General features: G+C 42.7%; 1 protein-coding gene across 1 annotated transcript in view; it reads left to right on the plus strand.

Annotated features, from left to right (window-relative positions):
• The first annotated feature begins 691 nt into the window (after positions 1 to 691).
• The window catches only part of TACR1 (tachykinin receptor 1), a 155646-nt gene continuing 135801 nt past the window's right edge, over positions 692 to 20536 (plus strand). Inside the window, exon 1 of the mRNA XM_070573771.1 lies at positions 692 to 3022. Coding sequence (XP_070429872.1) covers positions 2634 to 3022 — 389 coding nt within the window. The 5' untranslated portion in view covers positions 692 to 2633. The remainder of the gene's footprint in view (positions 3023 to 20536) is intronic.

Here is a 20536-nt window from a genome sequence, read left to right on the forward strand (position 1 = left end):
GATGGTAATACTTTCCGTCTTGCATAGATAATTGTCTCTTTCTCCTTCACTGGACTGTGAGTGCTTGCCCCAGCTGTACCCCAGGGACAGTACTTGGCTCAAGATACCAACTCGCTCTACCAATGGAGACAGATGGATAAATCCTTATATTTTAGCTTTTATTTTATATTTATTCATTTTATATTTAGTTTTCATTACATATTTAAGTTTTATTAGATTTTTCCCCCTAAGCATTCAGTAAAGTTCCTTTAGCAAACGTTGGCCTGCCTCCACTGGACGGGGAGCAAGAGAGAAAGAAGCATTAAGCAGCTTTGGAGAAAAAATTAAAGGTGGACTCTCTCTCTCTCTCTCCCTCAGCTCTGCGAGGTGGTGGAGGCAGTAATGAGAGATCCAAGGTAGAAGAGAAGGCTTTCTCTGCCACAAGAAGGCTGTCCTTTGCTGCCCCTCTAAATAAGGAGGTTTTGGGGTGCCTGGAGAACCATGCAGTGCAAGGGGTGATTCATATAAACGCAGAATTCCAGGCTTCAACAAAACCAGCGCTAACGAGCGATTTCCCGCCCCCGCGAGAGGATCCGATTTGGGCTCAGCATAAATCACTACAATAAATTTCTAAGCCTTAAAGTGCTTCCTGTGAGATACTTTGCGCCCTCGCCGCAGAGGCGCGCAACTGGGCAGGACGAGTGCGTAAACGCGGCTCTCGGGAGAGCGCCGGCTTGCGCCGACCCGAGCCTCCGTGCCCCGCGGTGCTACCCATCCCTATCCGTGTCCCACACTTCCGAGTCCTCGCATTGAAAGCGGGGACTTAGAGAGGTAGATAGCCCCCAGAACGATTCCGAAGGTTCGATTCCCGCGGAACCGTATCTCCCGGGCAGTCTGGCTGGAAGGCGCTCCGAACCTCAGCCCATCTCGTCTTCAAAAAGGTTCGCACCAACTGGCTAGTTCTTCCCGCCTCCTCCCAGTGCCCGGCACCATCGCGGCCGTTTTGAAATGGCCTTGAACTGGGAGACGAGGCCTCAAAGCCAGCGAGGGGCAGAGTGAGGGTGGGGAGAGAAGGCAGGGGACCTGCCCTCCAGTCCCTATGCAAAACTGGGAGGAGGGAGGGGGATGAGCCCCCGACGCAAACCCGGGCCCCGCTCTGGCCCGCAGGCCCGGGAAATGCGAAGGCTTCCGCTGCCAGGTCCCCGAGCAAAGAACGCGAGGCCGCAGTGGGCGCTGGCAGAGAGCCCAGAGCCCCGCGTCTGGGCAACCCATTGCGTATGGGTGGCTCCTGCTCTCGCAGAGCTTCCCAGGGACCCCAGCCTAGTCTCCATTGCCTGCGCGGGCGGGGGCTCACCTGGAGAGCTCAGCTGGAGCTTTCCATGCAGCGAGGGACCAACCCACCGCTGGGGAATGTGTCCCCAAAGCTTAGCGCCTCACACTGCTTCCCGGCGGAATCGGCCCACCAGGGAAAGGAACTAGGTTTTTGCGGAGTGTTTCCTAGATACGACCTCAGGAAAGTTATTTTCCGGACACCTGGAATGGGGCAACGTCGCCTTTCGCTTCTTGGCAGCAGCCAGAGCGAGCCCCGCGGTGCACTCGGGCTGGAGCGCGGCCGGGAGCGCAGCGCTGGCACGTCGCCCCTCACTTGCTGGACTCCCACAGCCACAGGCAGGCGCCTCTGCAGAGCTGACGCAGCGCTCCGGGCTGCCCTCCCTGGAAGTTGAGTGTCCATCACTACAGCTCTTTGGCAAATTCTTCTTTTCTTCTTGGTGCATCTGTGGTTCCAGCTGCAGACCCCATCTAGCGCAACTACTCCGAGGCCACCTAGCGCCCCCTTGCGGAGTGCGTGGGGTGCCGGCTTGCAGACTCCCACAGCAGGTAGCTGCAAAAGGCATGTTGGATGCGACGGTGGAGTGAGACAGTTGCCAACAGCCGGTGTGGCTGCCGCGCTGCGCACGGGTACTGGCGACTACGCAGCCCAGGTACTGCCCCTTCGCGGTGACGTCTCTGCAGCGGGTTATAAAAGCCTCGCGCGCAGCCGGCCGAGGTTGTGCTAACTCCCGAGCCGAGCGGGACTCGAGCCAAGAGGCGCCTGAGAAGCTGCAGGCAGCCGCGGCGGCGGCAGCGAAAGCAAAGAAAAAATCTCCAGTTGGACACGGGGCACCACAAATCCGGACATAGACTCAGAACTTCTACGGGTCGCGCTGTGACGAGCATCCCTCGTCGCCCCCCAAGTCCTCACGCACTACAGGGCTTTGCCTTTCCCGCTGCAGGAAGCGGAAACAAGAGTTGCAAGCAGCAGCAGGTGCGGCAAGGCGGGGGTCTCCTGCTTCCTGGAACCGTGACCCGTGGAATTTCTTTCCCTTGTCCAGCCAAACGCAGGAGAGACGCTGTCTCCAGGTTCTGAACTCAAATGCTTTCTGAAGCTTGGACGTGAAGGAATTCAGAGCCACGAGGGGCAGACAACGCATCAAGAAGCGTTTATCTTCTGCGCGCCAAGTCTCCTGCTTGCAAGGAAAGAGTTCTGCCCAGAAAGAGCCTGCCAGCCCTCCCGTCTTGGTTAAGCAGACCACTGACCCCAGGCGCCAGCCTCAGGACCCTGCTGCAAAGGCCAGGTGTACACAGAGAGGAGGGCTTAACCGCCTAGCGAAAGAATGGATAACGTCCTCCCAGTTGACTCAGACCTCCTCCCAAATATCTCCACAAACACCTCGGAGCCCAACCAATTCGCACAGCCGGCGTGGCAAATTGTCCTTTGGGCAGTTGCCTATACGGTCATCGTGGTGACCTCCGTGGTGGGCAATGTGGTGGTGATGTGGATCATCTTGGCCCATAAAAGGATGAGGACAGTGACTAACTATTTCCTAGTGAACCTGGCTTTCGCAGAGGCCTCCATGGCTGCTTTCAATACAGTGGTGAACTTCACCTACGCTGTCCATAATGAGTGGTACTACGGTCTGTTCTACTGCAAGTTCCACAACTTCTTCCCCATTGCGGCTGTCTTTGCCAGTATCTACTCCATGACGGCTGTGGCCTTCGACAGGTGAGCTTGCCTTTTGTGGAAAGGGGAGAAAGTGTCCGTGGAGGACCATGGCATTGATACAAAGCTTCGGGGCTGGATTGTGCCTGGTTCCAGGTGGAGATTGGCCACCCATACCCTGGGGTTTTAACTGACAGCCAGTGAGTCACTTGTCAATGGGGGACTATATCTTATTCACCATTTTCTTTTCTATTTCCTCTTTCCTTTTCTTCCATCACTAGTCTCTCTTTCTTCACACATCCCCTGTTTTCTGCATTAAATCCTCTTTTCTTCATTCCTTCTCCACTCATCTCCCTGACACTTTCCTTTTGACTCCAGCTTTTACTTCTTTCCGTATGTTCTCTCCTGTACCCTGAAAGCCTGAAGGGATGCCCAGGGCTTACCCAAGGGGCTGGCCCCTGGTAGGGGCTTTCTAAGTCCCTGCAGGCCTGCTATTCTATTGGGCAGCCTCTTGGTGTCTTCCAGTCTTAAGTATGCCTAGGCAAATTTGTCATTTTTCACTTTTTTCCTGAAGATTCAGGGACTCTGCTCCTACCTCATCTCTCCAATATTATTTGGATGCGAAGAGCATTTCATTAGAGTCATAAAATACTCAGGATTCTAATTCAACTCCCTCCATGCTGCAAGGAGTTCTCACTAAGCAATGAGAGGCAGCTACACTCGTCTTGAGGGACTCTGCAGTAGGAATCCGGAGAGCTTTACCCAGGAGTTTTTGTGAATTTCTCTTGTAATGTCAGGCCGATGTTTTTAGCCTGTCTTGTATCCACAGAGAAACGTGTTTGGCAAAGGCAATTGAGAGCTCTTTCTTTCCTGCAGCCAACAGGTTAGGGGTTCAGAAGCTGGTTGAAAGTGAAAAGGTTGGCATTTTCAAATACTGGGGCTAGCATTCCGGGATGAATGTCTCCTCAGGTGGCATGATGAAAAGTTGGTTATTAGAGCACACCTTTATTTGTATTGACGTTGTTGTGGGTGTCCTAGGTCTCTAACATGCATATCTATGTGTACACAAGTGTTCAATGTTTACCTGGGATGTGGAGATATGTTCAAAACACCTGCCACTGTGACTTTAAAATGGGTTTTTTTGGTGGCCTTGCTGAGATGAATGAATATAAGAAACCCAAAGAAGGAGCTAAGAGAAAAACTTCAAAAAAAAATTCCCAAACTACTGAACCCTTTTGCGTAAAGATTGTTTTTGATTTGCAATTGATTTGAGGTCTTTTTCAGCTTCTGTAGTCAATGAACACTTAAAATCAGAGAAAGCTACGTTTCCTTTGCAGTGGTGTCCAAATGCTGATTTCTAAGTTCCGTGTACACCTCCTTTTATGCAACTTCTATGTGCTTGGTATGTTGTGTGCAACACAAGTTGTGGTGAATCAATTTATATTTTAAATGCAGAAGGAAACCAATTACTCAAAGTGGTGAAATGAATTCTTTTGTAAATTTATCTTTTATGCTACTCTGGTTTATAGATATTCAGTTGGCAGAAAGGGAGGTACACCTATAAATCTGTCTGCACTGACTTGCTTCTTTAGCCTGACAGAATCCCCCTTCAACTTAGAAAACCCCAGCATGATATATAACTGAACATAGGTGCAGCAAAACCCGGTGCCATTTCAGCTTTACACGAGTTCCCTCGATGATCCATGCATTAGAGGGAAAGCTGGTATGTTTACTGTGTCGGGGCCTTGCATGAGCTCGAGGGAGACCTGTCAGTCAGCATGAGCTAGAGTATTCGGCAGCTGATGGAGCACCACCAGGCAGCTCTCCTGCTTTGGCTTAATGGAAATGACGCCATGTTCCACAGCCCTGCTCCTGCCCTTTGAACTTAGAAGGTTAGAGGCAGGAGGCAGGATCAAATCTGCACAGTGGACTGCGCAGGAAGCCAGATTTCAGCTGCCTTGACTCTGGCTTCTCGGTCTCCACTGTTGTTTCTCTTTAGGCAAACCATAGACAGGGCCTTGACTCTGAGTGACACCTGCTCAGTGAGGTCAGAGAATCTTTGGTGCAAGAGCTAGGGGAAATGACTGCAGTGAGAATGTCCCCATGTCCCTAATGCACAGATACGGCCAAGGGGGCTTATCAGTGGCATGCTTAAGTTTAGAGTTCAAGGTAGGGTTAGGCATGAGGCTTCAGGGCTCTGTCTCCAGGTCCTCCCAGGGCTCATTCTGGTTTTCCTTGCTCAGCCTCGTGAGCACAGTGAATTAGTCCCCTCAGGCCCTCTGAAAAATGCCACTCCCCTGCGTGTGTGGTCATCCATTCCCTCCTAAGAAGGGGCCTTATTTCTCCTTTCTCCATCACAGCAATGCATACTTTGAGGAAACGTTAAATTGTCTTTTCATATGTTCCTTGAATTTTGAACAGATAATCTTTGAATCAAGTCTTAAAAAATAAAAACAACATGGTTTTCCTGATTATAAAGTTAAACCTTATTGATTGTAGAAAACTTGGGCGTACAAAGAGCGTAGACCCAAAAATACAAACCAACCATTACTTCACCATGCAAAAATAACACCTGTTAACATTTGAATTTCTCTTTTATGACTGCTAGCTACATAATTGAGGTCAGATTCTATATAATTTTGTAGCTTATTTTTTTCCATTGATATTAATGGAAAATATTAATAACATTTTCCCATGTTATTAAAAACTCTTCAGTAACACAATCTTAATGGCTTCCTATTATTCCATTATATGAATATGCTATTATTACTTTAACCACCCCCTACTGTTGAGTATTTAGGTGATTTCTAGATTTTTTTGCTATTATGATTAATGCACTAATAAACATTTCTGTATGATAATTTTGTTTTGCATTCTTGATTATTTTCTTAGAATAGATTCCCAGAAGTGGAATTACTGGATCAAATGAAATGAATGTTTAAAAAAACTTTTCCTTCTAGCTTTAGAGGATTATAAGCTCTGAGCAGAACAAGGACTATGTCTGTTCTGTCTTGTTTGCTTTATCTCCTGAGCACAAAGCAGAGTGCTCGGCACCATGGAGTCACGCCATGCTTATTGAGTAAGTGAGTGAATCAATAAAATAATACATGGTCCTAGAAGAATATTTGGAAAATACATAAAATTGTAAAGAAAATGTAGAAATCTTCTACATTCCCACTACTGACAGATAACCAGTTAAAATTCTAGAATGCTAACTTATATTTACTTTTTCTATCTGTGTTATTTATGCCGCATACAGCCCCTCACACTTTTAAGATAAATTTTGGATCATAATAAAAACAGTTTCAATAACTATTTTTTTGTTCTTGTTTTTTGTTTTGTTCCTTAACGTCATGTCATGGGCATTTTCCATGTCATGAAATAGTTTTCAAAATAGGATTTTTAATAAGTGCGTTATATTGTATGGCTATAATCACTTATTCAACCATTCGTCTATTTTTACATGTAAATTGTTTCCATTTTTAATGATTACGAGTAACTTTGAAATAAATATCCAGGACATAAATCTGTGAGAGCATACTTGTTCTTTCCTTAGAATAAACTCCTTAAAGTGGAATTGCTGGGTCAAACTTTCTTGGTAAATTTTGCCAAATTTCCTTCTAGAACCAAATTGTATGCAGAGAAAAAACTTCAGCTGTAGATTGTAATACTAATTTAAATCTTTCCTATAATCTTTCCATTGAATGGAGAACAAGAAAGATAGAAAGAGAGAGAGAGAAAGAGATCCTCGTCAGAAGAAATACTTATTTGTTGAAGGCAATGGTTACCTAGAATAAGGAAAGTTTTAGAGACAAATAAACTTAGATCATATCTACCTCTAATTAAACTCCAACAAACAGTGGGGATTTTACACTTTGAAACTCTGTAATTTCTCCTATTTAAAATTTCTTTCTCATTGTACAAACTAAAAGGTGTGTGATGTTTCGTGAGATTAGAAGGTGGAAGACACTGAGAGATGACACTCCCCTTTTGTAGGGGCTGGTAATGATGGCCAGTTCCCTAAGGAGGAGGAGGGGGACTGAGTGCTGAACCCCGCAAGAGGGGCCAGAGGGGCAAAAGGTAACCTTACTCTGAACCAAGCACGCAGCAGCAGGAGGCTCAGAAAAGCACTGGCCTCTTAACACTGCTTGTGTACCTGGTAGGCGCGGGTATAATTGCAGCAAGATGAAAGGTAAAGGATGCTCACTACTCACACTGGTTCTGGATATATTGTATTTGAGTGACAGGAAACATCCAAATGATGATGGTCTCTGGATGACATGAAATATGGTCAGGATTAAAAATGTTGTTGCCCAGATAGGGATAAAGGTTGAAGGCAAAAGAGAGAATGAACTCTCTGAGAGAGTAAAAGAGGAACCGGGAGCAAAGATGTGTATAAACAACAAAAACTCTGCCTACTGATCCCTTGTGTCCATCCCACTTTGTCCCAGCCATGCCCATCTACAAGTTTAAATAGTCTGCTTCCTAGGTCTCCACTAGACCTGCAGTCTATTCATGAACTTCAACTTGTTGGCTAGACTTGGATCCCATTGTATATCTCAAGGCAGTCCTTCTCCACCCAGAGGCTGGACTTAGATTCCAGGATCCTTTGCACTAATTTACATGGACCTTACAACCCATGACCAAGCATCCCTGTGATGCTAAGAATGGTCATTCACTAGAAGCTTGTCTACCACAACTGGCCCTGTCTTTTCAAATTAAGGACCTTGAATGTCTGGGTTGACATGGATCAAATTTGAGTTTGTTATATCTCGGATGGGTTATTTAGGCTGCAGGACCTTTCCTGAAGAAGTTCAACGCCCACCTATTCTCTGGAGCTGCCCCACCACACTTACCACATCCTCTCTCTACCCATGGGAGCCCCCAGTGTCCTGAATGGTCAAGGCCCTTGACTGTTTTTTTTAAACTGGCAGAAACATAGGTTCAATTAGGAGAAAATAAAGAGTAATTCTCGATGTAAAAGAACATAATAGGAGCACAAGACTTTGTTACTATTTTTGTTGTTGAATTAGCAAATGGAAGAATGAGGATAATGAGGGAGAAACACTCACTTAAAATTGAACAAAGATTTTCAGTCCATCAACGGATGATGCCACCAGGTAAGGTGATGTTTCCTAACCCAGGGCCTCACATCTTTCTTCAAAGGGCTTATGTTACATACTGGGGCAAATAAGACTGATTGAGAGATGACTACAATAGAAAGTGTTAAGCGATATGTTTCATATGGATTGTACAGACAAATTCTACAGGAGAGAAGAGAAGGGAGGTCACCTCCAGCAGGGATGATCAAGGAAGACCTCAAAAGGTGGCAATTGAGTTGGATCTTGAAGACTAGATAAGATTTTGAGAGAGGATGATAAAGAAAAGTGACATTCCAGGTAGAAGAAACTGTATGACACAATGTGGAGGTGAAAAGTTGCAAAGTATTTGGGGAAAATGGCAGGCTGACTCAACTGAAGTGAATTCACGAGTGAATCGGAATGAATGGAGGAGTTCATGGGAAGAAAATGAGTACAATTTTTGTTGGATTAGATGTGAAAATCTAACAATTAGTTGGAAATACCCAAAAAGCAACTTGAAAAGTGGGGCTAGAAAGTGAAAAGCCAGGGATCAAAATGTAGATTTAGGAGTTTTCCAAGCAGAACAGCTATTGGAGTTTGGGAAGTAGAGAACATCACTTTCACCTGTATATGTACATGCTTCCAGAGAAGAGGCCAGAGATTCATAGGAGTGTCCTATCAGGTAGTAGAAGGGAGAAAAAGAAGAAATAGAGAAGTAGTGGAGAAACTAGGAGATGTGCAGTGACAGAGGTTGAAAGAGGTGACTTGTGGTTGGTTATCTTCATTAGTGTCATTAGAATCCAAAGATGATGAGGACATTGCATTTGGCAATTAGAGGACATTGGTGACCTATGAGAGACAACCATCCATCCATCCATCCATCAAACCATTATGGAGTACCTACTATGTGCCAGATGCTGAGGCAGTAAAACACTGCCTTTACCTTTGTGCTCTCAGTCTTTGGGGATTGACAAAGTCATGAACACCGCTATAACCCAATGCAATTAATGCCATGCTAAGGGAGCTTGGAGACAGAGCAAACAACTAGCCTTGGGAATATGGGAAAGACTTACTGGTAAAATAAAGAAAAGACAGAGGAGGAGGAGAAAGAGGGAAAGGGGGAGAAAGAGGAGAAAAGAAACAACAAAGTAAAGAGAAAACGATGTGGAGTTCGAGGATTTTTTTTAATTAACTTCATCAACACTGGATTGGGAATTCTCATAATGATTTATTAAAGTTTGTCACTTGGAAACTAGAAAGGAGATTTCATGTTAATAAAATTGATAACGATATCTTATATTTGCATGCTCTTCAATCCATTGCTTCATCTAATCCTCGATACCAATGGGGATTCTGTTTCTACGTTGGAAAGACTGTTAGGCACAATTTCTTTTAGCGTTGTCCTCACGCTCGCCCCCTCCCTCAGAGCTTGGAGACCCATGTAATTTGCTTTCATGTGCCTTAGATATATGCCTACATACTCCCTCTCAAGGTGGCTTTTGGATGCTTCATCATCTAAGGAAAGCTGTCATTGAAGGCAGAAAAACAATGTAAGGGTCCTACTGTGCCAGAAAGGACATAGAGACCTTTTTGACAATTTTCCACTCAAATAAAAATTCAACCCCACAACCTTCTAGCCAGGCCCATTATAAGAGTATTAAATTCTGCTTAAATATTTTACTGAATTTGTCTTATTTTTTAAATTGACTCAATTTTGAATCACTACAAAATTATTCCTTTTGTTGAACTAAATCTGCCTCTGACTGGGCTGCTACTACTAGTAAATGCCTCTTCCATGTGGCAGTCTTTCTGATATATCCCTCCTGAAGCTTCTCTCCCACTGGTAACTGTCCCTGGTTCCCTCGTCTTTCCATCCTTATTTGTCTCTACTGGCTATTCTCATTTGTGAATGGTCCTCTTAACTGAGAGGTTAAGTAATGCCCAGAACTGAGCATTGCCCTATCACCGTTACCTTGTCCAGCTCCACCTGCTGCAGTGCTGGATCCTGCCTGGTGACTTCATTGTCCTCTTAGACTTAGTTCAGCTGCCACCTCCACTAATAAGCGGACCTCAACCTGCAAGTCTAGATGAAGGGTCTTTCTTCCCTATTCCCGTGTCATTTATCCATTGAGGTTGTGACTGTTGGTAACTTGTCAGTCTCTCCCACACCTCCCTGCTCACTAGGACAATCACTATGAAAACAGGGAGACTTATCTGGTTTCCTGTTCCCAACTATCCAGTTGCCTGACACAGAGAAGGTACTCATTAAAATGTGTGTATAGTGGTTGACTTGACTGTACCTCTTTCCTACACACATCGACCAAACTCTGAAAACCAGAACCAATGCATCAGGCACACCTCCAAGCACACCCACGTGCCTTGAAGCTAAAGAAAAATTGCATCAAATTTTTGCTTACCATGGAGTTTTGCTACAACATAGACCACTTTTGATTCAGAACCCCTTGTTCTAGAATGTTCTAATTGACACTTGCCTCTTCCACACTCCACTTGACTGGGCCCCACTCGATTCTTAACCCACATCCTGTCCCCAACAGGTATTGCGTCCCAGGAGGACACCTCTAATTGAGGGAGTTGTTTATCATTTCTACCTTACCTCCAGTCTATCCAGGCATACTGAAAACTCTGAGATATTTCATGGACCCTTCTGTTGCCCAACTCTTGCCAATTCTCTGACTTTTTCTTTAACACCCCTACTAGCAACAGGAAGTGCACTCTCTGCTTTACTTGTCCTTCTTGAGGCAAGACCAGCAGAAGCCTACCCTCCACCCAGCCCTCCAAGCCTTGTCCACAGTAGTTGTCTGAACACCTGGTCCATACAATATTAAAATCCCACAGACACAGGAAAATTCTAGCAGAGTGGCCTGAGAAAGTCATAGACCTGGAGGACAGACTAGGGGACTGGCTTACATTACCCAAACCTCCCCTGTTGCCACCTTGAGAGGCTGTGATTCCACTTCACTGGATGGGGAAATATGAGGTTCTGGATGAGGACTCCCAGGGATGAAGAGATGCTTTGACGATGTCCTTGGAACATAAATCTCAGTGTATAAATGCAGCACATGAACCGCTCTAGAACATTTGTCTAAGCAGCCCTGACCCTGGTGCCTTGCCTTTCTCTTTTATAATTCTTTACTTGATCTACTTTGCAATTCAGCTTTATCACTATATTTAATATTTGGGACTCTCTGTGGAGTGGCTTTCATGTCCTTTGCGTAAGAGTGTCCTTTAATAACCTTACATCTAACCTTTGCCAATGGAGTTTAGTGTACGAAAGAACATAAACAGTGCATTCCAGCAGTGATTGTGCCACTTACTAGCTGTGTGAACATCGGCAAAATGCTTAACCTCTCTGGGCCTCAGTTTCCCCAGATGATAAAAGGGATATAATAAAACTTACCTTGTAGAGTATTGTTGCAGGGAGAGTGGGAAAGGGAAAGGGATGGAAAGTTCCTGATTCATTGCCTGACATCCAGTAAGAGCTCGGTTAATAGCACTATTATGATCTCTAATAAACTCTGACACACCATTATATCCTTAAACACAGCCATTCCTGTCTTAGCCTCCTCTTGGAGTCCTTCTACAGCAGGTATAATAGCAACAGGGTGAAACCTTTATATCCTCCCATAAATTATAGTTTAAAATCCTCCTAATTGGGTCAGCAAACCTCTCGCTAAAAGCCTTTCAGCATCCTTCCCATCTGTGGAGATGCAAACACTCTGTACCACAAGCCCATCGTTTGGCTATATCATGGTCCAGAAAAATCAAATCATTTTCTTTTATACCGTATCCACAACCGCATGTTCACTTCCTGCGCGCTGTACACCCCAAAGTCACCACCTTCACATGAAGCATCACTTGCCTGTTTAATGTCTGAGGGGGAGAACTTGGTCACAGTGAAAAAAGCTCTTACAGCTGCATGTGTTTTAATTGATATTCAATTTGTTCAAATAGCGTTTCTTTCACCTTTGAACGCACCTTATAAATCTTGGAAGTTTTCTTGTAAACCTAGTTTGTGTGCTTTAAAGTGTTAAACCTTCGCTTTTCCTCGTCCTTTGACTAGTGTTCAATTAGCTCTTAAACATGAGATAAACACTTTCCCCCTAAATATTTTTTTTTTTAAAGATTTTATTTTTTCCTTTTTCTCCCCAAAGCCCCCCCGGTACATAGTTGTGTATTCTTCGTTGTGGGTCCTTCTAGTTGTGGCATGTGGGACGCCGCCTCAGCGTGGTCTGATGAGCAGTGCCATGTCCGCGCCCAGGATTCGAACCAACGAAACACTGGGCCGCCTGCAGCAGAGCGCGCGAACTTAACCACTCGGCCACGGGGCCAGCCCCACCCCCCTAAATATTTTAACATCTTTGCAAACTTAATCAAATAATCTCACGTATTTCTAATTTGTCACGAATTTTTATAAACTTTACAAATCAAATAATCCTGAAAATATAAACAGCACTTATAAACTTCATTGATTTAATTCCCCTAAATATTTCAAACTATAATCACAAGTTTAATACATCTGGTTTTCTCAAAACTTCAAATCCCTAACAGGATGGCTTATAAATAGGAGAAACAAAATCTTTCTTAGGATTTACATAGTTCTGGTAAATCTAACAAATCAAAACTTCTAAATTTATCATATCAAATTCTCTTAAGGCATTTCCACCTCCTAATATTAAACTTACAAGCCTAGTAAATCAGGTTTTCGTGAGCATCCAAACATGGACTACAAAATTAATTACTTAAATCCTCCTAAGTATTTCAATTAATATTGCAAATCTGGCAAGTTAAATTCTCTAATAGAGTCTCACTTCCAACATATTAAAAACAAATCACCCACAAAGTAACATACATCGATCATAAAACTCACTACTATACACATACTTCTTACATAGAAGTATCATTTCTTCAGTATCTATTTACTTTTTAAAAATGCCTTCCCAGGGTTACAAAATTACACAGAGGTGGCAGAATCATCTTCTCCGTAAGGGGCCACTGAGGTTCTGGGATGAGGGTTGAGTCAGAGATCCAAATCCCGGTGTGCCTTCCAGGGGTCTCGCCAAAGCTGCTGCCCGGTGCCCTGAGCCCTTGTCACAATGAAGCACTGCCTGCCCAGTGCCCACAGGACCCACCCACACCTTGCCACTGGAATCGAATGCTCCCGGTGTGCCCTGGATGTCCTTGGCAACCTTCGAGTTTCACCCTTTTTCAATTTTCATCTTAACACTTCAGCATCTGAAATACATAGATGGCATCGTGCGGAGCCTCACCTGACCCCTAGTTTGCACCCAACTGCTTTGCTACTTGAGCAGAATTAGCTGTATTCTGTACCCTCTTATATTTTACCTTCGTATCAACCTCCATTTCAGACTTGCTCATTGACATGGATAAAGTGACCCCAAAAACCACCACCTGTCCTGGGTCCTTCAGTTTCTTTTCTGAGACATGAAAAATATGTGCCAGAATTTTTCTGGGTGTATCCTGTTTCTTCACGTAAATCGTCAAAAATGGAGAGGTAAGTGCCTGTTGGTTTTGACAAACCCAGGCTGTCACCACGTTTTAGATCTTTGCCCAGAGACGTTGTGTGCCTCCTATGTATTTTAAGGTCTTCACAGCAGCTTCCATTCCTCTTGGCATGAAGTCTTCAGTGGCAGGGGCTTTCTTCTTGGTGCCTGGAAGCCACCTGGCACCCTTGAATCTTCCAACTGGATCACGAGATGTTCTTTCTTCAGATCAACTGGGTTTCCCCTGGGAGGACAGAGTCTCATGGCATTTTCACAGCTCTAGGCGTGCTGAGTTCCTTTACCTTACCTTCCTTCTCAATGCCATAGATTTCACATAAAAAATAAGCAAGGCTCTGTTTTCACAGCTCAACCCAGTGCCCTAAGCCATCTGTGGACTGATGAGCAGCTGCCTCCGCAAATCACACAGCTGCCTGAGCTCATGCAGGGAGGGTGCTGAACAGTCACACTAGCCATCCCTCTGCTCTATCAAAGAATATAATTGAGACACTAATTTTTGAAAGTCTTATGTGCACCCCTAGTGGCATGTGGGGAGATTAGGAGCATAAGCTTAAATACCCACCTCATACGATTTATTAATTTTGTTTTTACTGTGGAGAAATATCCTCTTGAATAATTAATATGTTTCATAAGAATATTTGTCTGACTCTGAAAATGTTTAAACAAAAGAAAACCCCAAACAGCTGAAATACTCTCCTAAGTAGTCCCAGGGAGCCAGAGGGGCCTTAAAAATGCCCTAATTCATGACGGGAACTAAATGAAAGCAGCCCCAGGGGGAGAAAAACAATTTGTTGGCTTGACGTCTTAACTGGGCCCTTCAAAGAAGAGAGAGATGATAACCCAGAAACCTGGTGGCTGAATCTTCATTGGGGGTATCATTTAAATTTGTTCCCAAAGATGGGCCAGTTCCTTTCTCTCCGCCAGCTGGAATGATGAGGGGTCTGGAAGTTACTATGTGGAAGTGTCAGCTAGGATATGAGCCAAACTGCAGCCATCAGGGGTTTTCAGTGGCCCAGTTAGAGCACTGCCAGCCCAAAACTAGGTAAATGCAAAGAAGGTAGAGCAGCTATGGTCTTCCTTTTCTGGCGATTTCCCTCCAATTAGGCTCTGAACTGCTAGAGTCAGCACGATGGTGCTCCCCAATCCTGCCTCACAAATACATGGTTCCAAATGACTGCTCTGTTCTCTTCGCAGCCCAATCCAATTTAGTAAATTGAGTTGAACCAAGAGAAGAGTAGCTGATTAAAATCACACTAAGGTGGGAATGGTATGGGCTTCCCCTCTTAAGTCCCATTTGTATTTTAAAATGGGAATATGTCCATGGTAGTTACCTACTCCTTGAGCAGGAGACAGGGTAGAGAATCGAGACAAACTTAGTCCTAGGACTGAGCTGATGTGGAATGTCCTGGGATTTGGGGCTACAGAAGTGCCTAGAGTCTGGCTTTCACAACAAGGCCCCATGTATCTACCAAGGAGACGCTGGGAAGCACGAGAGGCTGTTGTCATGAGCCCAGATCGCTGTTGACAGACCCTCTCTTACCACAATCAGAATTGTCTCTGCCCCGAGGTGCCCGTGAACTCAGCATTTGTGCTTGGGTAGTGAAATAAGGTTGGATTTGCTTCTGTTCTTCATATTTCTTTGTAAATGACTAATTCTCTTTAGTTAATATGTAATACTTTTATAGCTTGGAAGGAGATTGTCGCCTGAAGGACTTTGGGTCACATTCTTGGCCAGTCCTAAGGGTCTGGTAGGTTGGGGTTACCAGCAGCAGTGCAAGGCTGTCCCGTGTACATGGCCAAAGCTGACTCTTCACCTCTCCAGCATCTTCATCAATGGCTTTGTACTGTTTGCAAATCCTGGGACGAGGGCCAGGTTTCCAAGAGCTGGGCTTTCTGCCAGGGTCTGTCTGGACGCACACTTCATCTAGAAGCTTGCATCCCTTTTTCTTTGTCTTTTCTTTCTCCCTTTCTCTCTACACCTAGATCAAAAATTCCTTGCTCCGTTTCCTCCCAACTCTTCAGCGCTTTGAAAATACCATGGCTTCAATAAGTGTCATTGACTGAAAAATGGAGTAGGAGCAGACAAAAACCAAAAGCTGTTGTGTATAAAACAAATGAAGAGGAGACTATACAGCCATATAAAAAATTCAAAGTACTATGATTCTGATTAAGCCTATGCATCCAGACGGATCCTGACAAGATTCTTTAAGGTTGTTTGTTGAGGTAGGAACTTAAGCCACTTTTTTTTATTGAATACATTTGACATATAACATTGAGTAAGTTTAAGGTGTGCTTATGCTACTTTTTAAAGAGAAATAACTTACTATTGAATATTATCTGCACAACTGCATATTCCCATCTGATAACATTTAATGAACATACTTTTAAAACTATGAAGTATTACATATTCACTAAGGAGAATTAGCACCTTACAAAAAAAGCAGTATAATGAAAAACAAAAGCAAACTCAAGCGTCTGCTCACTGTCCAAACACCTCTATTGTCAATTCTTGGGAATTATTTCAATTCTTTTCCCCTATGCACAGGATATTTTACATAATTATAGTGCTATGGCATACACAATTTTTTAAATTTAACATAATAAAGTAGGAAACATTTCATGTAATGAAATGTTCTTCTATAAGATTATGCTTAATTGTTACAAAGTATCCTAATTTAAATAATCCCCCATCCTGAGACCTTGCAAGAATTTCCAGCTTTGGCTAAAGTATATAATTGGTGATCAATAAGTTTTAGCTAAACTTGCACATGTGCATGATTATTAGGATAAATTCTTAGATGAAAAGTCTGTTCAGGGGGCCTGGTCCAGTGGCATAGTGGTTAAATTTGCACGCTCTGCTTGGGCAGCCCACGGTTCACCAGTTCAGATCCCAAGCACAGACCTACGCACCGCTTATCAAGCCATACTCTGACAGCATCTAACATATAAAATAGAGAAAGATGGGCATGGATGTTAGCTCAGGACCAGTCTCCCTCAGATAAAAGAGGAGGATTGGTGGCAGATGTTAGCTCAGGGCTAATCTTCCTCAACAAACAAACAAACAAAAAGTGTCTGTTCAGGGGCCAGCCTGGTGGCTGAGTGGTAAGTTCACATGCTCCACTTTTGTGGCCCAGGGTTTGGCAAGTTCGGATCCTGGCATGGACATAGCACTGCTCATCAGGCCATGTTGAGGCAGTGTCCCACATAACGCAACTAGAAGGACCTACAACTAGAAGATACAACTATGTACTCGGGGGCTTTAGGGAGAAGAAGAAAAAAGAAAGATTGGCAACAGATGTTCACTCAGGGACAGTCTTTGGGAAAAAAGTCTGTTCAGAGTGTTGGACATTTTAAGGCTTTGGCTTCATTCTGCTATATTTGTCTTCAGAAAGCTCTAGCAATCTAGCAGCATGAATCATGGGTATTTAAACCCATTGTGTGGGACAGCTCCTTTCCCCATATTCCTAACAATTTCAGAAACATCTTTTCTAATTTAAAAGATTAAAAATATTATCTGTGTTTGCATTTCTTACTAGTGGGATTGAATATTTTTGTATATTTATTATTCCTTTATATTTTGCCTTTTTATGAATAACCTATAAATGACTCTAGGAGATTTTTAAATTTAAATCTTCATTTTTAAGTTACAGATTGACTTGCAGAAATTGTATATTGAGGATAAATTGTTTTGACTGTCATGTGCTGCAAATATTTTTCCATGTTTCTGATTAAAGTTTTAATTTCCTTTTCAGTGATTATCTTAAGTTAAATTATTCTTTATAGTTACATAATCTACATTTTCTTTTATGGTGTCTCTTTGGTATTATGCTTAGAGAGGCCTTCCTCAACTCATAAATAAATAAATATGCACAATTTCATTTGCTTTTATAGATTAGAAGCTTTTCTTAAACCTTTCATCCATCGGGAATTTAATTTACATTACATCTAATTTTTTTCAATGTGGTATGTGTTTATCCTGTTGTCCAAACACCATTTACTGAATGATCATTTCCCTACTGATCTGAGCTGTTTCCTTTGTCCTCCATTGAATTTTACTTGCGCTGTTTCTGATCTATTTATTTTGCTGACTATTTCCTTAATAGTACCAACATGGATTTAGCCATCCTGATGAACTCGGGATTCATTATTTAAAATCCCCCTATTGAGAAGTCCTATTGGAATTTTTATTGGAAATGTGTTAAATTTAGAAATTAACTTTTTTTAGGAGGAATTGTTAGCATATTAACTGTTTTTTCAATGTCTGAACATGGCGTGTTTTCTACGTATTCAAACACATAGATTTTCTTATATAATTTTTTCTATTTTTCTTCATATAATCCCTCACGTTTCTTTAAAAGTTTTAAAATTTAACATTTTTGGTCGCTAACGAAAATGGCAATCATTTCCGCATGGTTTTTTTTCTAATGGGTTAATGTCATTGTATTAGAAAGCATTGATATTTTTTAATAAACATTTTGAAACAAGCTATCTTAATGAAGCCTGTACATCTGAAATTCTAATGTTTTTCCTGTTATTTTTCTCATATTTTCCGGAAAATCATATAGTCTATAAATTATTATCTTTTTCTTTTATATAAGTGTCTATGTCCTTCTTTTTACTAGATCTTTCAGACAATGTTAATTAAAACTTGTGACAGTAAGCATCTTTTCTTACTCCTGATTTTCAAGGAATGTTTCTCTTAATATCACTATTAAATATGTTGACCATTATTTTAAGAAAGATATTTTAAAATTACATCATTCAGTTTCTAGTTTACCAAGAGAGTTAATCAGATCTAGATATTTAATTTACCAATTGTCCTTTTGGCATCCATCAATACATTTTTTTTCCTATCACCTAATTTCCCAGTTTTCAACTTTTCTAGAATTCCTAAAATAAACAGTACTTGGCGTTATGCTTTGTTCTATCAGCCCACTGCTAGATTTGCTTGCTAATATATTTTATTTACCTTTTTGCATCTTTGCTATCAAGCACAACTGCCATTTTGGGGTTTTTTTGCTGCTGTCTTTTCAAGTTTTAGTTTCAGGCTACAAGTGAAATAAGTATTTTCTAAAATTTATTCTGTTGACTGAAATAAATGAACTTCCTTGAGAAGCTTTCCTTCCCATCAATTTCCTGGAAGATATTGCTACCCACTTTTTCTCTGTTTAGTCATCACATAGTAGTACAGGGCATTTTCCAGGCCCTTCAGATAAAGCAAAAGCAAAAGAAAGAACATAAGAGATTACTGATTTAGAAAACCAGAGAGAGTGGCGTCCACATGTAGTTGGCAGGTTTCACCCTCTCAGCTTAGGAGTCTCCCCAGCCAGGGATATAAATGCAGAGAAAGAACCCAGCCACACTCTCATTGGGAGGATGCTCAATGCAAAAGCCAGCCCCAGGCAGAGCAGACAAGAACCCAGCCACGGTTCTCAATGCACTGAAGCTCCTTAAGTAGGGGGAGAGGCTGAGCCTCGAGGCCCCATCTTTTTTCTGCCACAATACACAGTTTCCCAGGAGAGACACATCCTCCTAGGCAGACACAGGTTTTACAACATCCAGGTTGCAAAATATAGCAATGCAGACTTTTTGAGCTTGGGTGTACATTTTGTAAGACTTTTAACAAGCCTGCGATTAATAAATCTGCCTATTTAAGGACCTCTGTAATTAAAATTTTAGAGGGAAAAATAAACATCGTAATTATTTAAAATTAAATTTCACTTTTAAAACATTCAGTCTTATCTCCCATACTCTCCCTTCCTGTAAACAGTATGACTGAGGCAAGCAAATAGATACTTTTGAAGAAGAAATATAAATAAACCTTACATTGTGGTTTAAATAAAATCATTATACATACGGGTTATTGGTTTCTAACATGTTATCAACACAAACTGAGTTTGGCACATTTTATTTTCATCATCACTTTGCTTTTAAAGTGGTAATTGTTATGTTCTACTAACACTGAACTCCCTCACGCTGTGTAAACGTAGATCTGAATGTTTATAGAGAGTCAATACCATGCATACTTTGGCTCCAGGGATAAAATAGACAGCAAGAATCAAGCCTGATGTCCACCCTCAAACAGATATTAATAAAACATTAATCCAATGATTATTCAAATCAATGTATAATTACAAGCTGTCTTAAGAGCTATTAAAGAACATTAATGTTAAGAAAGTATATAAAAATTCACTTTGAATGGTTTTGGGCTGAGATCTAAAGAGTGAATAGGAGTTAGGGTAAGCAGCGTGGCAGACACTGTGGATTGTCTACACAAAGCCATTTACAGCCCCTTCTCCTTTTCCATCCTCTGCTAGAGACCCTGGCAGTGTCCCAGCCTTCCCTGAAGTGGGCATTGGCCATATGACAAAGTTTTGGCCAGTGGAGTGCAGGAGGAAGTCTCTAGATTGAGCTTCTCTTCCTGCATAAAAAGGCAATGGCTGCAAGGAGAAATGCATTTTCCACTCTTTGCCTTTCCCCCGTCTTCCTCTCTAGAACAAGGGTGGGAGACCTGGAAGGCAGCAGCACATTTTATCTATGGGCACATCCGCTACCTGCTAGGGACTGTGGATCAGAAAGTTAGAGCAGCCTGGAACCCTGAGCGTGTCATTGACCCACGCACGAGCCCTAAACTACCTTCCTTTGGCCTTCCTGTTATGAAAAGCAATGAAACCTCTATTGCCTTCATAGACAGATTTTCTGTTCTTTGCAACCAAACATAATCCTAACTAACTTAAGAGGGAGAGTAGGTGGAGAGGAAAGAGTTCTAAACGAGTTAACTGTGTTTATGAAAGCACTGAGCAGGAGGAAGTATGATGCACTGGAGGAACCAAAGCTTTTCATTTATACTTACCGTTGTTCACATTAAAAATTTACCCATGGGGGCTGGCCTAGTGGCGTAGTGGTTAAGTACGTGTGTTCTGCTTTGGTGGCCCAGGGTTTGTAGGTTCAGAGCC

Source organism: Equus przewalskii, chromosome 14 (assembly GCF_037783145.1).
Source record: "Equus przewalskii isolate Varuska chromosome 14, EquPr2, whole genome shotgun sequence".
Taxonomy (NCBI): Eukaryota; Metazoa; Chordata; class Mammalia; order Perissodactyla; family Equidae; genus Equus; species Equus przewalskii.